This window comes from Bos grunniens, chromosome X (genome assembly GCF_055505025.1).
Source record: "Bos grunniens cultivar Pamir isolate PY7600 chromosome X, Bosgru_T2T1.0, whole genome shotgun sequence".
Taxonomy (NCBI): domain Eukaryota; kingdom Metazoa; phylum Chordata; class Mammalia; order Artiodactyla; family Bovidae; genus Bos; species Bos grunniens.
Window position 1 is genome coordinate 45,736,443 of NC_141194.1, and position 22,350 is coordinate 45,758,792.

At 38.8% G+C, this 22,350-nt stretch overlaps 2 protein-coding genes across 20 annotated transcripts in view; both read right to left on the reverse strand.

The window, feature by feature from the left end:
- ARHGEF9 (Cdc42 guanine nucleotide exchange factor 9) overlaps positions 1 to 22,350 on the reverse strand; it is a 555,038-nt gene that overhangs the window by 71,354 nt on the left and 461,334 nt on the right. For all 19 annotated transcript variants that reach the window (XM_086390082.1, XM_086390069.1, XM_086390074.1 and 16 more), the window contains one exon: positions 16,550 to 16,729. In XM_086390082.1, the coding sequence (XP_086246208.1) occupies positions 16,550 to 16,729 (180 nt within the window). The remainder of the gene's footprint in view (positions 1 to 16,549; positions 16,730 to 22,350) is intronic.
- LOC147340255 (uncharacterized) overlaps positions 1 to 22,350 on the reverse strand; it is a 129,974-nt gene that overhangs the window by 9,306 nt on the left and 98,318 nt on the right. Inside the window, exon 4 of the mRNA XM_086390094.1 lies at positions 16,550 to 16,729. The gene's annotated coding sequence lies outside the window, so the exon portion shown is untranslated. The remainder of the gene's footprint in view (positions 1 to 16,549; positions 16,730 to 22,350) is intronic.

Genomic DNA, 22,350 nt, shown 5'->3' on the forward strand with positions numbered 1-22,350 from the left:
GTGTCTATATGTATATGTGTATATTTAGTCACACTTTCTATTGTTGTTATAAACCTCTGCCTCTACATTGGGCTTTTGCAATCGTGTGGAGTTTTCCTCTTTTTTCCCCTTTTTTCTTTCTTCTTCCATTTTTTTCTCATTTCTCTTTTTTATAATTGTAATTTTTTAAGCCTATTATTTCTAAATTTATTCTTTTGTTTGCTTTTCCTACTGTTCTTTTCCCCTTGCAGATAATCTCTAATGTATATAAATCTTCTTCATCTACCTCTATTTAACTTTGCATATCTAGTCTTTCTTTTTTTAAAAAAATTAATTTATTTATGTTAATTGGAGGCTAATTACATTACAATATTGTAGTGGGTTTTGCCATACATTGACATGAATCAGCCATGGGTGTAAATGTGTTCCCCATCCTGAACCCCCCCTCCCACCTCCCTCCCCATCCCATCCCTCAGGGTCATGCCAGTGCACCGGCCCTGAGCACCCTGTCTTGGGCATCAAACCTGGACTAGCGGTCTGTTTCACATATGATAATACACCTGTATCAATGCTATTCTCTCAAATTATCCCACCCTTGTCTTCTCCCACAGAATCCAAAAGACTGTTCTATACTTCTGTGTCTCTTTTGCCATCTCACATATAGGGTCGTCATTATCATCTTTCTAAATTCCATATATATGCGTTAATATACTACATTGTTGTTTTTCTTTCTGACTTACTTCACTCTGTATAATAGGCTCCAGTTTCATCCACCTCATTAGAACTAATTCAAATGCATTCTTTTTAATGGCTGAGTAATAATCAACTATGTATATGTACCACAGCTTTCTCATCCATTCATCTGCCGATGGACATCTAGGTTGCTTCCATGTCCTGGGTATTGTAAACAGTGCAGTGATGAACATTGGGGTACACGTGTCTCTTTCAATTCTGGTTCCCTCAGTGTGTATGCCCAGCAGTGGGATTGTTGGGTCATATGGCAGTTTTTTATGGAATCCCCACACGGTTCTCCATAATGGCTGTACTGATTTTCATTCCCACCAGCAGTGTAAGAGGGTTCCCTTTTCTCCACACCCTCCCCAGCATTTACTGTTTGTAGACTTTTTGATAGCAGCCATTCTGACCAGTGTGAGATGGTACCTCATTGTGGTTTTGATTTGCATTTCTCTGATAATGAGTGAAGTTGAGCATCTTTTCATGTGTCTGTTAGTCATCTGTATGTCTTCTTTGGAGAAATGTCTATTTAGTTCCTTGGTCCATTTTTTTGATTGGGATGTTTATTTCTCTGGAATTGAGCTGCAAGAGCTACTTATATATTTTTGAGATTTATTCTTTGTCATTTGTTTTACTTCCTATTATTTTCTCCCATTCTTAAAGCTGTCTTTTCACCTTGCTTATAGTTTCCTTCATTGTGCAAAAGCTTTTAAGTTTAGTTAGGTCCCATTTGTTTATTTTTGCTTTTATTTCCATAACTCTGGGAGACGGCTCATAGAGGATCTTGCTGTGATTTATGTCAGAGAGTGTTTTGCCTATGTTTTCCTCTAGGAGTTTTATAGTCTCTGGTCTTACATTGAGATCTTTAATTCATTTTGAGTTTATTTTTGTGTATGGTGTTAGAAAGTGTTCTAGTTTCATTCTTTTACAAGTGATTGACCAGTTTTCCCAGCACCACTTGTTAAAGAGACTGTCTTTTTCTCCATTGTATATTCTTGCCTCCTTTGTCAAATATAAGGTGTCCATAGGTGCATGGATTTATCTCTGGGCTTTCTATTTTGTACCACTGATTTATATTTCTGTCTTTGTGCCAGTACCATACCATCTTGATGACAGTAGCTTTGTGTATAGTCTGATGTCAGGCAGGTTGATTCCTCCAGTTCCATTCTTCTTTCTCAAGATTGCTTTGACTATTTTAGGTTTTTTGTATTTCCATACAAATTGTGAAATTATTTGTTCTAGTTCTCTGAAAAATACCACTGGTAGCTTGATAGGGATTGTATTGAATCTATAGATTGCTTTCGGTGGTATACTCGTTTTCACTGTATTGATTCTTCCAATCCATGAACATGGTATATTTCTCTGTCTATTTGTATCATCTTTGATTTCTTTCATCAGTGTTTTATAGTTTTCTATATATAGGTATTTTGTTTATTTAGGTAGGTTTATTCCTAAGTATTTTATTCTTTTTGTTGCAATGGTGAATGGAATTGTTTCTTTAATTTCTCTTTTCTCATTGTTAGTGTATAGGAATGGTATGGATTTCTGTGTGTTAATTTTATATCCTGCACATTTACTATATTCATTGATTAGCTCTAGTAATTTTCTGGTGGTGTCTTTAGGGTTTTCAATGTAGAGGATCATGTCATCTGCAAACAGTGAGAGTTTTACTTCTTCTTTTCCTGTCTAGAGAAGATCCTTTAGCATTTGTTGGAGAGCTGGTTTGGTGGTGCTGAATTCCCTCAGCTTTTGCTTATCTGTAAAGCTTTTGATCTCTCCTTCATATTTGAATGAGATCCTTGCTGGGTACAGTAATCTGGGCTGTAGGTTTTTTTCTTTCATCACTTTAGGTATGTCTTGCAATCCCTTCTGGCCTGAAGAGTTTGTATTGAAAGATCAATTGTTATCCTTATGGGAATCCTCTTGTGTGTTATTTGTTGTTTTTCCCTTGCTGCTTTTAATATTTGTTCTTTGTGTTTGATCTTTGTTAATTTGATTAATATGTGTCTTCAGTGTTTCACCTTGGGTTTATCCTGTTTGGGATTCTCTGGGTTTCTTGGACTTGGGTGGCTATTTCCTTCCCCATTTTAGGGAAGTTTTCAACTATTATCTCCTCAAATATTTTTTCATGGACTTTCTTTTTGTCTTCTTCTTCTGGGACTCATATGATTCAAATGTTGGGGCATTTGACATTGTCCCAGAGGTCTCTGAGGTTGTCCTCATTTCCTTTAATTCTTTTCCCCCCTCTACTTCATTTATTTCCATCATTGTATCTTCCACCTCACTTATCCTATCTTCTGCCTCAGTTATTCCACTGTTGGTTCCCTCGAGATTGTTTTTGATCTCATTTATTGCATTATTAATTATTGATTGACTCTTTTTTATTTTTTCTAGGTCCTTGGTAAACATTTTTTGCATCTTCTCAATCCTTGCCTCCAGACTATTTATCTGTAACTCCATTTTGTGTTCAAGATTTTGTATCATTTTTACTATCATTATTGTGAACTCTTTTTCAGTAGACTCCCTATCTCCTCCTCTTTTGTTTGGTGTGGTGGGCATTTATCATGTTCCTTTACCTGCTGAATATTTCTCTGCCTTTTCATCTTGTTTAGACTGCTGTGTTTGGGGTGGCCCTTGTGTATGCTGCAAGTTTGTGGTTCCTCTTTGTTATAGAGGTTCCTTCCTGTGGGTGAGGTTGGACAAGTGGCTTGTCAAGGTTTCCTGGTTAGGGAAGCTTGAGTCGGTGTTCTGGTGTGTGGAGCTGTATCTCTTCTCTCTGGAGTGCAATTAAGTGTCCAGTAGTGAATTTTGAGGTCTATGTGTTTGGTGTGACTTTGGACAGCTTGTATATTAATCCTAGGGCTATATTCTTGTGTTGCTGGAGAATTAGTGTGGTATGTCTTGTTCTGGAATTTGTTCACACTTGGGTGGACCTTGGTTTCAGTTCGGGTATGGAGGTTTTTGGATGAGCTCTTTTTGCTTAATGTTCTCTGGAGCCAGGAGTTTTTTGGTGTTCTCAAGTTTTGGATTTAAGCCTCCTGCCTCTGGTTTTCAGTCTTATTCTTACAGTAGCCTCAAGACTTCTCCATCTATACTGCACTGATGGTAAAACATCTAGGTTAATGGAAAAAAGATTCTCCACACTGGGGGACACCCACAGAGGTTTACAGAGTTACATGGAGAACAGAAGAGGGAGGAAGGTGATAAAGGTAACCAGGAGGAGAAGAGGGCAAGTCAAAAGGAGAGAGACGGATCTAGCCAGTAATCAGTTCCCTAACTGTTCTCCACAGCCTGGAATACTGAAAGAGATTCACAGAATTGAGTAGAGAAGAGAAAGGGGAGGGAGGAGATAGAGGTGACCTGGAGGAGAAAAAAGAGAGTCAAAAGGGGGAGAGGGCAATCAAGTCAGTAATCACACTCCTAAGTAAAAATGGGTACTGAAGATTGGATTCTTAAAGGTACAAAATTGATAACAAATACAAAAGCCAAAGATTAAAAATCTAGAGTAGACATTAGACTCTCAAAAATACAATATTAAAAAAAAAATCTCAAAAATTATTAAAAATATATATGAAATTTGCTTTAAAAATAAGGTCTTTTTTGCAAGATAATAGATTATAACTATGAAAATTAAAGGAGTAATAAAGGACTTAAAATGAAAAAATTAAAAAATGATAATAGTAAAATATATCTAGGAATTTTTCTGGAGCTGTTGTGGGCAGTGTGGGGTCAGTTCAGTTTCAGATAGTTCCTTGCTCCAGCTTATACTTCTTCTCAAGGTCTATAGGCCCCTTCCAATGTAGTCTGTGCTAACTACAGGGTTTTAATCTGTTGCAATTATCACTTCCAAAGCGGTTCCCTCTGTTTATCTTGGCTTCTTCTATTTGCAACTCTCTTCAGTGTCTACTTTCTGCCCTGACACAGGGGGCGAATGTGGTCACTTATTTAGGCTTACTTGTTCAGTTGTGCTGTAGGGAGGGAGGAACAATGCACACAAATATCACTGGCGTGTATGGGGAGTGCTTGCAGTGTCTGGGCCACAGTGGGTTTGAGCCCACTCACAGTGTGTGTGCTTTCCTGGTCTACACTGCTCAGGCCCAGGTTGCTCTGCAGGGGAACTGTCAAAAGCAGGCCCTGGGTTGCATGCACTTCCAAGGTCTAAGCCGCACAGGCTCAGGTTCTGTGATACTCCACAAAGGCACAGAATCGGTTGGGCCTGTGTTTTGTGCCCTTCCCAGGTCAGAGCAGCTCAGGCAACCAGTTGTTTGGTGAGTGCACTCTCCCCAGGAGTGTGGTGCATCTTATCGCCTCACCAGTCCCAGCCCCTCGATTTCCTGGGTGCACAGTGGGAGAGCCATCTCAGGTGTGCCGTGTGTCTCTTCTGGGGAGCTGATCTCTGACTGCAACCCTCCTGGTGAATGGCAACCATCCAGGATCCCAGGAAGACTTTGTTACCAACTGCTAGCCTGCTTGCAGATTGGTAGAGGATGCCGTCTCTGGGGCCGAGATTGCCCCTTTCCAGCTCTGGCTGTCACTGGCCTGCCTCTCTGCTTCTGGCAGGGGATGGGCCGGTCCACAGGTGGCTAGCTCTCCTCTGGTATTTGCTCAGTCCTTTATTCTGTGAGCAGGTCTGGCAGTGCTTTAGGTTAGAGCTTTTCATGGGAAAGTTCTCTCTCTCTCTCTCTCTCTCTCTCTCTCTCTCTCTCTCGCTGTCTCACAGTTTGGGTTGCTATCTCACCTTAGCTCCCTCAGATTATCCTCAGGGCATTCAGGCCAGGTCCTTACCCTAAGCAATGCAGCCCACACCTCCCTGTTCAGTCCCCGCTTGCTGGTGGCGAATTCGCTGGTCTGGGCTACTTCTCTGCTGGAAGTTGCAGTTAGGCGCATAATCTGTGGGCTTTATTTATTTTTTCCTCCCAGTTATGTTGCCCTCTGAGATTCCAAAACTCCCCATAGACCCACTGGTGAGAGGGTTTCCTGGTGTTTGGAAACTTCTACTCTTTCACATCTCCCTCCTCAGGATGGGTCTCCATCCCTAACTCTTTTGTCTCTCTTTTTATCTTTTATATTTTGTCCTACCTCCTTTTGAAGATAATGGGCTGCATTTCTGGATGCCTGGTGTCCTCTGCCAGTGTTCAGAAGTTATTTTGTGGAATTTGTTCAGCGTTCAAATGATCTTTCAATGAATTTGTGGGGGAGAAAGTTGTCTCCCCATCCTATTCCTCCACCATCTTAGGACCGCCCCCCTCTTTCTTTCTTCCCTTTCCTCTCAACATATTTGTTAGTTTTATTTTCATTGCTTTATTCCCTACCTGGCACCTTGCATTAGTTTTGTTTACCAGTTTGTGCTTGTTAGTTTTATTCTTAACTGCTAAATATAATTTTTGATTTCCTTTGTTCTCTGGATCAGTCTACTGTACTTTATTTTTGTTGGACTATTTTCATTTTGCTCATGGGTGTATATGTATATGTATATATTCCATTATTTGAATTACTACGTACCTGATTTTGTAACTGCCATTTCTCTGGGGTTCATCTTTAGTTTCTTGTTTTTGAATATTTGTTTTACTCTCACTTAATGGCATAATAAACCACTTGTGGAGTCTTCATTTCTGACGAGAGATCAAACCCTGAGACTTTGGACTGGGAGCATTGACTCCAAGACCCTAGAGTACCAGAGAACTAACCCTGCTGCTGCTGCTAAGTTGCTTCAGTCGTGTCCGACTCTGTGCGACCCCATAGACGGAAGCCCACCAGTCTCCCCTGTCCCTGGGATTCTCCAGGCAAGAACACTAACCCTAGGAATATCAAATAGTGAGAACTCCCACAAAGGAAACCACTTGACTATATCACCTGGCATCACCCAATTACCAGTAGCACCTTTGCAGGACGCCTGGTCTAAATAGCAAACAAAATAAAAATACAAACCAAATCATCAGCATACAGGAGTACCACCTCACTCAGCCTTGCCAAGAAGAGGAAAAACAAACAAACAAACAAAAACTGACCAGAAATCTCACCCTATAGAAAGCTCACACAAAGCAATGGACCAACCTTAGGAGGGCAGAAACCAAAAGAAAGAAAAAATTCAACATTCTTCAAGGAAAGAATTCAACTTTCCTTGAAGCCTGGGAAAAGGAGACCCCAAACACAATAACTTAAAAAAAAAAGAAAGAAAAGAAAAGGCAGAGAAATACTGCATAAATGAAATAACAAATTAGAAACACAGAAGTCCAAATAAATGAAGAGGAAATATGAAAATTACCTGAAAAATAATTCAAAATAATGATAGTAAAGATGATCAAAAACCTTGAAAACAAAATGGACAAAATGCAAGAATCAATTAACAAAGACCTAGAGGAATTAAAGAATAAACATACAGAGACAAACAACACAATTACTGAAATTAGAAATACTCTAGAAGAAACCAGTAGAAGAATACCTGATTCAGAATAATGAATCAGTGAGCTGGAAGATAAAACGGTGAAAATAACTTCTGAAGAGCAGAATAAAGTAAAAAGAATGAAAAGAGCTGAGGACAGTCTAAGAAAGCTATGGGACCATATCAAATGAGCAACATTTGAACTATAGGGGTCCCAGAAGAATAAGAAGAGAAAAAGAAAGGATATGAGAAAACTTCTGAAGAGATTATAGTTGAAAATTTCCCCAACATGGAAAAGGAAATAGCCAATCAAATCTAACAGGCACAAAGAGTCCCATACAGGATAAACCCAAGGAGAAACACGCCAGGACACATACTAATCAAACTAACAAAGATGAAACACAAAGAAAGAATATTAAAAGCAGCAAGGGAGAAGCAACAAGTAACATACAAGGGAAACCCCATATGCTTAACAGCTGATCTTTCAGCAGAATCTCTGCAGGCCAGAAGGGAATGGCAGGATATATTTAAAGGACTGAAAGGGAAAAATCTGCAACCAAGATTACTGTACCCAACAAGGATCTCATTCAAAATTGATGGAGAAATCAAAAGCTTTTAAGACAAGCAAAAGTTAAGAGAATTCAGTACCAGCAAACAGCTTTACAACAAATGTTAAAGGGACTTATATAATGAAGAAACACAACAGAAGAAAAAAGATCTAAAAAATCAACTACAAATGATTAGAAAATGGCAATAGGGACAAATATATCTATAATTACTTTAAAAGTAAATGGATTAAATGCTCCAACCAAAAGACACAGACTGGCTGAATGGATACAAAACCAAGACCCATATATATGCTGTCTACAAGAAACCCACTTCAGACCTCAAAACACATATAGATTGAAAGTAAGAGGATGGGAAAATATATTCCATGCAAATGGGAAGCAAAAGAAAGCTGGAATAGCAATCCTCATATCAGACAAAATAGACCTTAAAATAAAGGACATTACAAGAGATAAGGAAGACTACTAGACAATGACCAAGGGGTCAGTGCAAGAGGAAGACATAACAATTGTACATATCTATGCACCCAACATAGGAGCACCTCAAAACATAAGACAAACAATAACAGACATAAAAGGAGAAATTGACAGTAACACAATAATAGGAGGAGACTTTAACAACCTACTCAAACCAATGGACAGATGATCAAAACAGAAAATTAATAAGAAAACACAACTCCTAAATGATACATTAGATGAGATGGATCTCATTGGTATCTTCAGGACATTTCATCCAAATGAAGAAGAATATATCTTCTTCTCAAGTGCACATGGAACATTCTCCAGGATAGACTATATCTTGGTTCACAAATCAAACCTCAATCTGCTAGGTGTCCTGGAACCAAATCCCTGCAATACTGGGGGACAGCTGTATAAAAAACCATACACACTGAGGAAACCAGAAGGGAAAGAGACATGTGTACCCCAATGTTCATCGCAGCACTGTTTATAATAGCCAGGACATGGAAGCAACCTAGATGTCCATCAGCAGATGAATGGATAAGAAAGCAGTGGTACATATGCACAATGGAGTATTACTCAGCCATTAAAAAGAATACATTTGAATCCGTTCTAATGAGGTGGATGAAACTGGAGCCTATTATACAGAGTGAAGTAAGCCAGAAGGAAAAACACCAATACAGTATACTAAAGCATATATATGGAATTTAGAAAGATGGTAACAATAACCCAGTGTACGAGACAGCAAAAGAGACACTGATGTATAGAACAGTCTTATGGACTCTGTGGGAGAGGGAGAGGGTAGGAAGATTTGGGAGAATGACATTGAAACATGTAAAATATCATGTAAGAAACGAGTTGCCAGTCCAGGTTTGATGCACGATACTGGATGCTTGGGGCTAGTGCACTGGGACGACCCAGAGGGATGGTGTGGGGAGGGAGGAGGGAGGAGGGTTCAGGATGGGAACACAGGTATACCTGTGGCTGATTCATTTTGATATTTGGCAAAACTAATACAATTATGTAAAGTTTAAAAATTAAATTAAATTAAAAAAAAACAATTGTATTTCTATACCATAATAACAAACTACAGGAAATTGAAATAAAAATGCAAATTATAAAGCAGCAAAAAATTAATTACTTGGAAATAAATTTTTATAAATAAGATCAAGAACTATACAAACGAAAACTATAAACAATAAGATCAGTCACCCAGTCAGGTCCGACTCTTTGCGACCCCATGAATCGCAGCACGCCAGGCCTCCCTGTCCATCACCAACTCCCGGAGTTCACTAAGACTCATGTCCATCGAGTCAGTGATGCCATCCAGCCATCTCATCGTCTGTCGTCCCCTTCTCCTCTTGCTCCCAATTCCTCTCAGCATCAGAGTCTTTTCCAAAGAGTCAACTCTTCGCATGAGCTGGCCAAAGTACTGGAGTTTCAGCTTTAGCATCATTCCTTCCAAAGAAATCCCAGGGCTGATCTCCTTCAGAATGGACTGGTTGGATCTCCTTGCAGTCCAAGGGACTCTCAAGAGTTTTCTCCAACACCACAGTTCAAAAGCATCAATTCTTCGGCACTCAGCCTTCTTCACAGTCCAACTCTCACATCCGTACATGACCACAGGAAAAACCATAGCCTTGACTAGACGAACCTTTGTTGGCAAAGTAATGTCTGCTTTTGAATATGCTATCTAGGTTGTTCATAACTTTCCTTCTGAGGAGTAAGCATCTTTTAATTTCATGGCTGCAGTCTCCATCTGCAGTGGTTTTGGAGCCCAGAAAAATGAAGTCAGCCACTGTTTCCACTGTTTCCCCATCTATTTCCCATGAAGTGATGGGACCAGATGCCATGACCTTCATTTTCTGAATGTTGAGCTTTAAGCCAACTTTTTCACTCTCCACTTTCACTTTCATCAAGAGGCTTTTGAGTTCCCCTTCATTTTCTGCCATAAGGGTGGTGTCATCTGCATATCTGAGGTTATTGATATTTCTCCCGGCAATCTTGATTCCAGCTTGTGTTTCTTCCAGTCCAGCATTTCTCATGATGTACTCTGCATATAAGTTAAATAAACAGGGTGACAATATACAGCCTTGACGTACTCCTTTTCCTATTTGGAACCAGTCTGTTCTTCCATGTCCAGTTCTAACTGTTGCTTCCTGACCTGCATACAGATTTCTCAAGAGGCAGATCAGGTGGTCTGGCATTCCCATCTCTTTCAGAATTTTCCACAGTTTATTGTGATCCACACAGTCAAAGGCTTTGGCATAGTCAATAAAGCAGAAATAGATGTTTTTCTGGAACTCTCTTGCTTTTTCCATGATCCAGCGGATGTTGGCAATTTGATCTCTGGTTCCTCTGCCTTTTCTAAAACCAGCTTGAACATCTGGAAGTTCATGGTTCACATATTGCTGAAGCCTGGCCTGGAGAATTTTGAGCATTACTTTACTAGGATGTGAGATGAGTGCAATTGTGTGGTAGTTTGAGTATTCTTTGGCATTGCCTTTCCTTGGGATTGGAATGAAAACTGACCTTTTCCAGTCCTGTGGCCACTGCTGAGTTTTCCAAATTTGCTGGCATATTGAGTGCAGCATTTTCACAGCATCATCTTTCAGGATTTGGAATAGCTCAAATGGAATTCTATCACCTCCACTAGCTTTCTTCATAGTGATGCTTTCTAAGGCCCACTTGACTTCACATTCCAGGATGTCTGGCTCTAGGTCAGTGATCACACCATCGTGATTATCTGGGTCATGAAGATCTTTTTTGTACAGTTCTTCTGTGTATTCTTGCCACCTCTTCTTAATATCTTCTGCTTCTGTTCAGTCCATACTATTTCTGTCCTTTATCGAGCCCATCTTTGCATGAAATGTTCCTTTGGTATCTCTAATTTTCTTGAAGTGATCTCTAGTCTTTCCCATTCTGTTGTTTTCCTCTATTTCTTTGCATTGATTGCTGAAGAAGGCTTTCTTATCTCTTCTTGCTATTCTTTGGAACTCTACATTCAGATGCTTATATCTTTCCTTTTCTCCTTTGCTTTTTGCTTCTCTTCTTTTCACAGCTATTTGTAAGGCCTCCTCAGACAGCCATTTTGATTTTGCATTTCTTTTCTATGGGGATAGTCTTGATCCCTGTCTCCTGTACAATGTCACGAACCTCATTCCATAGTTCATCAGGCACTCTATCTATCAGATCTAGGCCCTTAAATCTATTTCTCACTTCCACTGTATAATCATAAGGGATTTGATTTAGGTCATACCTGAATGGTCTAGTGGTTTTCCCTACTTTCTTCAATTTAAGTCTGAATTTGGCAATAAGGAATTCATGATCTGAGCCACAGTCAGCTCCTGGTCTTGTTTTTGCTGACTGTATAGAGCTTCTCCATCTTTGGCTGCAAAGAATATAATCAATCTGATTTCGGTGTTGACCATCTGGTGATGTCCATGTGTAGAGTCTTATCTTTTGTTGTTGGAAGAGGGTGTTTGTTCTAATCAAATTGCCTGAAGAGTTCTTTTTAGTTGGCATGTTTTTCATAGATCTAAGCAAGCTGATTCTTTTCCCCCTAGTTTTATCCAGAAATAACTGATATACATCACTGTATAAGTTTAAGGTGTACAGCAAGATGGCTTGCTTTACATATATTATGAAATGATAATCACAATGTTTATTTAACTTCCCTCATCTCATATAGATACAATAAAAAGAACAAAATTCTTATTGTGATAAGATAAATATATATATAGAAATACCTAGAGGGGTGTGATGGGGAGGGAGATGGGAGGGAGGTTCAAAAGGGAGGGTATATACGGATTTTCCCTGGTGGCTCAGACGGTAAAGCATCTGCCTACTATGCGGGAGATCTGGGTTCAATCCCTGGGTTGGGAAGATCTCCTCGAGAAGGAAATGGCAACCCACTCTAGTATTCTTGCCTGGAAAATCCCATGGATGGAGGAACCTGGTTAGGCTACAGTCCATGGGTTGCAAAGAGTCGGACACGACTGAGCCACTTCACTCATTCACATGGCTGATTCATGTTGAAGTTTGACAGAAAACAGCAAAGTTCTGTAGCAATTATCCTTCAATAAAAAATAAATCAAAAAATCATCTAAAATAAAATTATTTAAAAAAAAAAAGTGAATACAAAGGAGATTACCTGCTCTCAAGACCTGCTATGAAGCTAGATTATTCAAGATGATGTGAGAAAAAAGTTGTAGCTATGTATGGTGATGGATGTTAACTAGATTTATTGTGGCAATCATTTCATAACATATAGAAATATTAAATTATTATTCTGTACACCTGAAACTGATATAATGCTATATGAGAATTATATCTCAATTAAAACAACAAGAAAACATAGTGTGGCATTACTATATAAATAGTCATATAGATCCCTGGAACAGAATAGTCTTCTTAAAGATAGAACTACACATATATGATCAACTGATTTCTGACAAAGATGCCAGGTAATTCAATGGGGAAATTAACAAGCTTTCTCAACAAAAGTGCTGGAATGTCCGAATATCCATATGGAAACAAATTAACAAATTTACCTTGATCCTTTTGTCACATTGTATATTAAAAGTTACCTCAAAAATGATCTTAGACCTAAATATAAATATTAAAGCTACATAATATCTATAAGAAAACAGGATAAAAACTTCGTGACTTTGTATTAGGCAAAGATCTCTTAAATAAGAAGCAGAAAACATGAACCATGAAAAAATGATTAACTGAATTGACAAAATTAAAGTTTTATGCCTTTTCAAAGACAATGCTAAGAAGATGAAAAACTAAGCCAAAGACTGAGAAAACCTTTGAAAATCACATATATGACCAAGGACTTGCAAACACAATAAGAAATAACTCTTGAAACTAAATAATATGAAAACAGACAACTCACTTAGTAAACAAGGACAAAAGACAAGGATGCTTCATCAGAGATTTTATACAGATGGTAAATAAGAACATTTAAAAATGCTCAATATCATTAGCAAATGTAAAAATAAACTACAATAAAATGCCACTACATACATATTAGAATGGCTAAAATTAAAAATACTGATAATATCAAGTGCTGACAACCATGCAGAACAACTACAACTCTTATAGATTAGAGTGAGAATGCAAAATGAAAGAGCAACTTTGGAAAACAGTTTGGCAGTATCTTATAAAATTAAATAAGCACCTACAATGCAACCCAGTAATTCCAAACATGGAAGTAACCTAATAAACCACCCAGATGTCCTGGAATGAACTAGTGAATGAGTGGCATATCCACACAAGAGAATATCACTAAACAATAAAAAAAAAAAAAAAAAAACTACTAATACATGCACGAATATGGATGGATATCAAAGAAATTAAGTTAAAGGAATACAACATAAAATATCATTATGGTATGATTCCATTTATATGAAATTCTAGAAAAAGCAAAATTATAGTAACAAAAAGCAGATCAATGTTTGCCAAGAGCCAGAGTGGAAGCAAAGTTTGATAACAAAGGAAAAACATTAGAACCTGATGAAATGATAGAAATGTTCCATAATCTTGATTATGGTGGTAGATGGTGATTGCAGCCATGAAATTAAAAGACGCTTACTCCTTGGAAGTTGTGACCAACCTAGATAGCATATTCAAAAGCAGAAACATTACTTTGCCAACAAAGGTCTGTCTAGTCAAGGCTATGGTTTTTCCAGTAGTCATGTATGGATGTGAGAGTTGGACTGTGAAGAAAGCTGAGCGCCAAAGAATTGATGCTTTGAACTGTGGTGTTGCAGAAGACTCTTGAGATTCCCTTGGACTGCAAGGAGATCCAACCAGTCCATTCTAAAGGAGATCAGTCCTGGGTGTTCTTTGGAAGGAAGGATGCTAAAGCTGAAACTCCAGAACTTTGGCCACCTCATGTGAAGAGTTGACTCTTTGGAAAAGACTCTGATGCTGGGAGGGATTGGGGGCAGGAGGAGAAGGGGACGACAGAGGATGAGATGGCTGGATGGCATCACTGACTCGATGGAAGTGAGTTTGAGTGAACTCCGGGAGTTGGTGATGGACAGGGAGGCCTGGCGTGCTGCAATTCATGGGGTTGCAAAGAGTCGGACATGACTGAGCGACTGAAATGAACTGAACTGAACTGAACTGACACAACTACATGCATTTGTTAAAACCCATCGAATTAAACATTTGGTGAATCTTATTGCTTGTAAATTATACCTAAACAAAGATGATAAAAAATGAAATCCTAAAAAAAAGAAACCTTAGAACTGTAAAGAGAAAACAATCTAATACTTTTAAAAATGTGAATTAATGCATAAAGAAGGATCAGTTAAGTTCAGTTCAGTCTCTCAGTCATGTCCAACTCTTTGCAATCCAATGGACTGCAGCATTAAATGGACTGCAGCATTATTATGGACTGCAATCCCATGAACTGCAGCATTATTAAAGAAGGATAATACACCACGATTAGCTAGCATTTACCCCAGCAATGCAATGCTCATTTAAGATATGAAAATTATTTAATTTAAATCACCATGTTAACATTACAGGGTAAAAGCATAAGATCATTTCAATAGATTAGTGGTTCATTTGACAACATCTGGAGACATTTTCAGTTGTCACAACTGAAAGCGTTGCTACTGACCTCCAGTAGATAGAAAATGCTTAATAGATATTTTGTTAAGCACTCTACAAGGCACAGGGTAGACTCTCATTGAGAGTCAGTATTCCACATTCTACTTTCCCAACTCAATATTATATTTATGATATTCACACACATTTCTATTGGGTACACACATCTAGTCTTGTTATTTCTTACTACATATTAACCCAGAGTAAGCATTCCCCATATGTTTCACATCCATGCCCTGGTGATAAATACCTAAGCTGCATCTAACTGCACTCAATGACATAACACTGCCATGTTATCAACAGCCTTGTAAATGTTCCCTTTCTCATGGACCTCTGAGAATTTCTCTGGGATATATTCCCACAAATGAAACCAGTAAGTAGTAAACATGCTTAACTTTGGTAAATACTACCCAGGTGTTTTATGGAATGACTGAATCAGTTTAAAGCTGTAAAAAAAAAAAAAAAAAAAAGCACTTAACTTATTAGGCCTGAGACTGCTATCCCTAAAAAGGCCTACTTGAAAAGTTGGCCCTTGGCTGGCATCTTGGAATTTGGATCTCAAGAGGGTTCTCACCATTCCCTGACAAGAATGGCTCACTCTGCCTAAACTATTTGTATGAACATTGTGGTTTATGCTGAAGACCTGCTTTCCTTCTGTGAGTCTGGAATTTTGGTACACACTAGACATGGAGTGCCTACATGACCAGTCTCCCATAGACATCTTGGGCACTGAGTCCTTAATAATTTTCCCTGGTAGACAACATTTCACATGTGCTGTCATAACTCATTGTAAAGGGAATTAATTACACCCTGTGTAACTCCACTGGGAGAGGACTCTGAAAATTTATACCTGGTTTCCTTCAGACTTTGTCCTATATACCTTTTCCTTTTGTGATTTTGCTTTGTATCCTTTAGTTATATTAAATCATAACCATGAGTATGACTATATGCTGAGTCCTGGGATTTCCAGCAAATCACTGAACATAGGGGTTGCCTTAAGGCTATCGCCTCAACAGAAATTCCCACAGTCAAAGTAGGAAAATTTGTAAGAAGACTTACTTTCAGCTGCATACTTCCATGTGTCATTTGAATTTTATACCACATGAATGTGTCATCTTTTTAAAAATAAGTACTTTATAAAAAGGGAGAGAAAAGTTGTCAAAACTAGGTTACCTGTGAATAAGATCCTAAAGGACATTAGAGAACCATAGAAGTATAAAGTGAAACCTTCTTAAATCCACGTGAAAAAGCCCAAAGAAGGTAAGGAACTTACCCAGTTACTGAGACAGTCATTATATTTATGACTTGCATCCTCACTTTCCTGTTTCTAGTGTTCCTTTCTCTTAAGTCACGTGGCCCTTTTTCCTACACAAGTCACTTCCCCTACCATAGTGTTCTCCCCTAAATGCCTTGCAGGGGTCCACTTTCATGGTGACCACAGTCTTTCCTATTTCTCAGACTCCTGGAATATGTGAATATGTTCAGAGTCCCTCCCAAAATGTTGGGTCCCATGGGAACTGAGCCCAATAGGAACGAAAAAGAGAAGTTGAAGAAAAATCCTACTGGTAACTATCTGGAAGAGGAGAAAAAGAGAGGGGAACAGTAAAGAAAGAGAGTCCTTGGTCAAGTCATCATATCTTTCCAAGTTCTCATGCTGTAGCAAGGGGGTGAACATCAAGGTCAGAGAGGAATCCATCCACTACTGTGGGACAAAGCAGCTGAGCAGACCAGATAGCTCAGAGACTCCTTGCATGGATTCCAAACGTCTCTCAAAACCCTCCCCAAAGGGGAAGATGCTTACGTGCTCCAGGAAGCAGGGTCCTATCTCGCTGAGATGGGGGTCATCATTGTTGTACTGTTTCTCCAGGTCTCTTACAAAGCCCATCTGAAACCTGTAGATGTCTTCAATGTTCCCAAAGATCACCTTCAGTTGCTCATCACTGAACATGTCCCTTCTCTTCCGGCATTGCTTCAGGTAGCCCTGCAGACAAAGTAAAAGTCCAGGATGAGGATGCCCTTCATTCCTTGAGGGTTTTACCACTTAAGCATTTGGGAGCCTTATTTCAGTTCCATGATGTAAACAGGGTATAATTATTTCTATTTTTCATACAAGAAAATTGGGTTTAAAGAAAGAAGTCACTCGATAAGTGAATAATTAGGAAAGCTGGATCTTAAGGAAAGGTCTCCAGAGTGCAAAGATTCCAGAGCATAGAGCTTTGTCCACAATTCTCTATGACAAGGACCCCCAAAAGTGAAAGGACTCTTTCTTAGAATCTGGTTAAGCACAAATAATTTCACTCGCTTTAGTAGCTATTGGGTTAGCTGAATTGATTCACAACTCTAATGGTCTATTTCTTGTAGGACCAGTCCAAAGGCTCTGGTAGGAAAACTTCCCAAAAAGGAACAGACAAAACCAAACCATTCTTAAAGTGAATGTTGTAGTCATCTGAGTAGCTGGTCAGGAGAGGTTGTTTGGATGAGCTTAGTGAGCAAGCCCACAGGTGCCCAGGCATGGTGTTTTCAACAGGGTAAGTGTTTAGGACACATTTGTGAATAAATGGATGAGTTAATACAGCTAGCCACTGATGAAAAACGAATCAATGAAAGAAATTCTTAGTCTGATAAGAGAACTGAGATAACACAATCAGACTCAGAACACATTGTAAGTCAGGGCAAAGGAAACAAACAAACAAACAAACACAGTTTTCCATTCTGAACCTCCCAGTGTACATTTTTAACTAATAGTAATGGTCTTCATTAGAAATCATTAGCATGTAAAAAGCCCGGTGAGAATGAATTATGCCCACTTGCTTTTATCTAAAAGCTAAATGTGATTTTTATAACATCCGTTGAACCCCTAATGAGGAGCATTATGGTGAATGACTTATCACTTCTGGCCCTATCTAACTCCATTTTGTCTCCTCTAACACAGTTTGCAATGAAGGCATCTAGGCTACTCCAGGAAGATTCTCATCCCTGGTTTCAATGCCCTTTACCAACTCCTACCAAAATCTCACTTCTCTTTTATCTTCTTACCCTCCAATTCAGCCATTAATGAGTGTCTTTTAACAATTTGCAAATTAATAGTTTGTGCCTGTGTTGACATTTATTTAATTAATGGCTTATGCCCTCCCTGACTACTATGCTCAAGATGTCCTACATTCATTTATATACAATTCCTGACCAAGAGGAAGACACTTTCTACTCCCAGAATATCCTTTTAGCTTCACTCTCTTTACTAAAGTGGATTCCGAAATTCTGCTTCCCTCAAAAACTTTCTTTCACTAATAGGAAGACAGGTAATAAATTCCTGAAGGTTCCTCTCTGCCTAATATGTAACTCCTAGTTTCCTTATCTCTATTTTCCTCCCTTCTCTCCCTACTCTCTCTTTTTCACTCTTAACACCTTTGGAAGTGTCTTAGCTACAGTAGAGCAAGAAAATCAGTGAGCATATCATCTGGCAGGAACTTTTCCATCTTGACATTAGGCAAGGGGCAAAGACCGACTCACCTCTGCTCCCACTTTTTCACCCTAAAGTTGGCTTGTGAGTATAACTGGAAAAAAATGGTAACAATGTTACATTAGCATGTCACTTCTGAGTTGGTAGTAAGTACTAGTGAGTGACAGGAAACAGAAGAAGTCAGCCTGGACAGCTCATTCATCCCCTGATAAGCCAGCTCATGAAATACTTAATAGTTTTGTTTACTGCTCCCATTTGCAACATCTCAGGGAACTGACAAATTACCATCAAATCCTTAAAAGTGCAGCAAGGATGCTATATCTTAACATGAGTATGGAATACAACAGAAATGGGGGAAAAAGGAAAAAGTGGGGTCTGAAAAAAAAAGAGACAGAGATGTCAGAATGGCTTCCTAACTCCCCCAATATGCTATTCATTATCTTTGTCAAGGATACCATTTTTTTTATATTACATTATATAGAAAGGGAATGTGCTGTAACAAGGGAATATAAGGTTATATATTAGGAGAAATGTAACTACCCATAGGATGGTAGGGCCCTAGACTGTACTGTCAACTGTTTTTCTTTAAAGCTAATGCTAGATTATAAATAAATATATTATGGTGCATTTAGCTTAATGGAATATCACACAGCCATTAAAGTCAGAAAGGCTATCTTGTAACATGGAGATGTGTTTATGGTATAAAGTTAAGAAGTAGAATACAAAATGGTGTCACTGTGTCTTTATGATTAAAAATAAGAAAAAAGTCTTTGCCAGAGAATACAAAGAAAATACAGCCTCAAGAAGATTGCCTTGAACACAATATTATCAAGCAAAGGAGGAGAATCCAATGTCTTCTTAAATTCTCCAGCCCTAGTGTTTAAGACACATGACTTGCCAAAATAATAGATAGAAACTGCTCTTATTGGGCTTCCCAGGTGACTCTAGAGGTAAAGAACCTGTCTATCAGCGCAGGGGACATAAGAAACATGGGTTCGATCCCTGAGTTGGGAAGATCCCCTGGAGGAGGGCATGGCAACCCACTCCAGTATTCTTGCCTGGAGAATCCCATGGACAGAGGAGCTTGATGGGCTATGGTCCATAGGGTCACAAAGAGTCGGACATGACTGAAGCGACTTGGCACACACATGTCCTTATGAAGGAAATTAAAAAAGGGACATAAGGATATGGGAGTAGCCAGAGAACCCTTAAATGTCATCCTTAGCCCTATTTCACCCAACTGCCTAGGCTTCTGAGGGGACAAAGGCCAGGAGAGTTGACTAGTTCTCTGGAGTCTTGATTTTATTTTTCACTACCTTCTTTGGCTGACTTAGTGACTTTTATCAAATTTTCCACAAAAACAATGAACAGCACTTTGATTAGGGGTCAGTCAATCTTTGTTTCTTCTCATCTATTCATTTTTAAGGACGTATAAGTTTAAGATGAGTTGGTAGTGGAATATGACTTTCAAAAAAAAGAAACCTAATGCCATTTTAATTTAGGGATAAAGGGAAAACAGACTGAGAAGGTGAAATGAGAGAAGTAATAGAAAGGCAATCACACTACTTCAGGGGAGCATCATTCAGTTCTGAGCCCTGTTTTCAGAGAAACATGAAAAAAAGGATACAGAGCCAGAAGGAAATAGACAGGGCAGAGGGGGGCCTGAAAACAACACCATGAATAATGGTGGAATGCCAGGGTTGTTTGTCCTAGAGAACAGAAGTTGCAGAGGACCTCTGAAGGCTTGTCACAGGGCAAAGGGAGCAGAAGGGGTCTATGGATCTTACTGTCAAGCATGCTTTGAACACCTTCTAGCTCCATCTGAATGGTAAGAGAAAATAAGGTGATGTGGCAGCAGGTGTGAACTAACTGAACAAAAGTAGTTTCTGAGAGCCTCACCTTTCTTAGGAGTAAAGTGAGCATGAATGTGAAGGCAGTACTGTGGGAGTTATCAAATCAATCACAATCAGCATGAATTAGCCCTGCTATTGCCATGGTAATAGGCAAAGAAGGTTGACTATTAATTTTACTGTTTCTAAACCCTCAGGGTTGATCTAAAAGTCTAAATCTAATACAGTGAGCTAGAATCAGTGCCTTATATGAGATACAAATCAAAATCATGACCTCCAGAGAAGATTCCAAAGACTTGTGGGAAATAAGATTAATCAAAGAACCTCTGAATCAACTATGGTTTTAAAAAACCTTTAGGGAAAGGGCTGTGCAAACCTGGACCTCGGTGACTCTATCTATAAAATGTATATATCAGAAAAGATTTACAGGGCCTCATTCAACTCTGACTCGCTATAGATATCATATATTGTTTTGCCTGGAAGCCTGAAAAGAGACTTGATATATGTCTTGAAAATAATTTCAATATTATTAGGGAATGATAACCATGGTTGCCCTGTTCACAGCTGTATCTCTAGAGCTTTTCTTCTTTCACTTTTTTGTCCATGAAGTCTTTTTTTTTCAGATTAAATGAAACCATTAAAAAATAAGAGGATGACAGGAAGAAGATTTGCAATTTGGAAAACTGCCAAGGGATTAATATCTGGAATATACCAGGAACTCCTATAAATCAGCAAAAAAAAAAAAAAAAAAAAAGAGAGAAACTACAGGAAAATGGGCAGAGGATAGGTAAAGGGCCTCGAGTGTCCAGGTGGTATGGATAGGTAGGGCCTAGAGCATCCAGAAAACCCTGGGCTGGTCACTAAAGGCCAAGGAGCTGCCTTATCTTTTTAGTTTAGTATGCTATACAAATATTATTGTTTATTACAATGTGTTATTTTCTACATATACACCAAGATATAAAGACAATTGGGAATAAATCAGGATAGGCAAATAACAGAAAGAAAAAGTCAGGAAGTTTGAAAACTCCAGGCTTAAACATATCAAATGTAAATGTCTTGAAGCTATAGTATGAGAAACTCTGTCAGGTCTAGGAAGAATTCCTTGATGGTGTATGAGACACTAATACAAATGGCAAAGGACAACTAGTCTAGCTTTTCTAGAGGCATTTGAGGACAGAATTTATTTCACAGGTATCAAATGACTGAGATTGTCTTACTCAGAGAGTATTTAACTTTGTTTGACCTGTGTCTCAGTTTCCCTGATCACAATATGATTTCTGAAACAAGAGTAAATACCATAAGCCATTGGTCAAGATGGCCTAGAACTAAGCCAATTCTCTTTTATATCACTGTTTGAATTTAGAAAGAAGAATGTCATCTTTTCAGAGAACTCATTAAAAAATATACTTTCTTTTACTGGCCTCACTGAATAACTTTGATAAAAATAACTCTATTTCCTACTTCCACATTTGTAAAATGAGCGTTCAGTTCAGTTCAGTTCAGTCTCTCACTCGTGTCCGACTCTTTGTGACCCCATGAATCGCAGCACGCCAGCCTTCCCTGTCCATCACCAACTCCCAGAGTTCACTCAGACTCACGTCCATCGAGTCAGTGATGCCATCCAGCCATCTCATCCTCTGTCGTCCCCTTCTCCTCCTGCCCCCAATCCCTCCCAGCATCAGAGTCTTTTCCAATGAGTCAACTCTTCACATGAGGTGGCCAAAGTACTGGAGTTTCAGCTTTAGCATCCTTCCTTCCAAAGAACACTCAGGACTAATCTCCTTTAGAATGGACTGGTTGGATCTCCTTGCAGTCCAAGGGACTCTCAAAAGTCTTCTCTAACACCACAGTTCAAAAGCATCAATTCTTCGGCGCTAAGCTTTCTTCACAGTCCAACCCTCACATCCATACATGACTACTGGAAAAACCATAGCCTTGAATAGACAGACCTTTGTTGGCAAAGTAATGTCTCTGCTTTTCAATATGCTATCTAGGTTGTAGTGTAACTTAAATGGTGAGGCACTTTCTGCTTCCAGGAGTAATTAATAAATGAATAAATAAATACAAAAAAATGATTATTTTCTGATAGTGACTTTTTTCTACACTGAATACAATATTTATAGATCTCCCTTAACCTACAGAAAGAGTAGATACCATGCTAACACATTTGTGCATGAGTAAGACATGCCTCCATTGGTATCAGTGAGAAAATGGCAGAAAAGGCAGAAGTAACATGGATTACTATCACAGTGTTCTTTAGTGAGAGCATACCTAGATTTCACAGAATCAGAG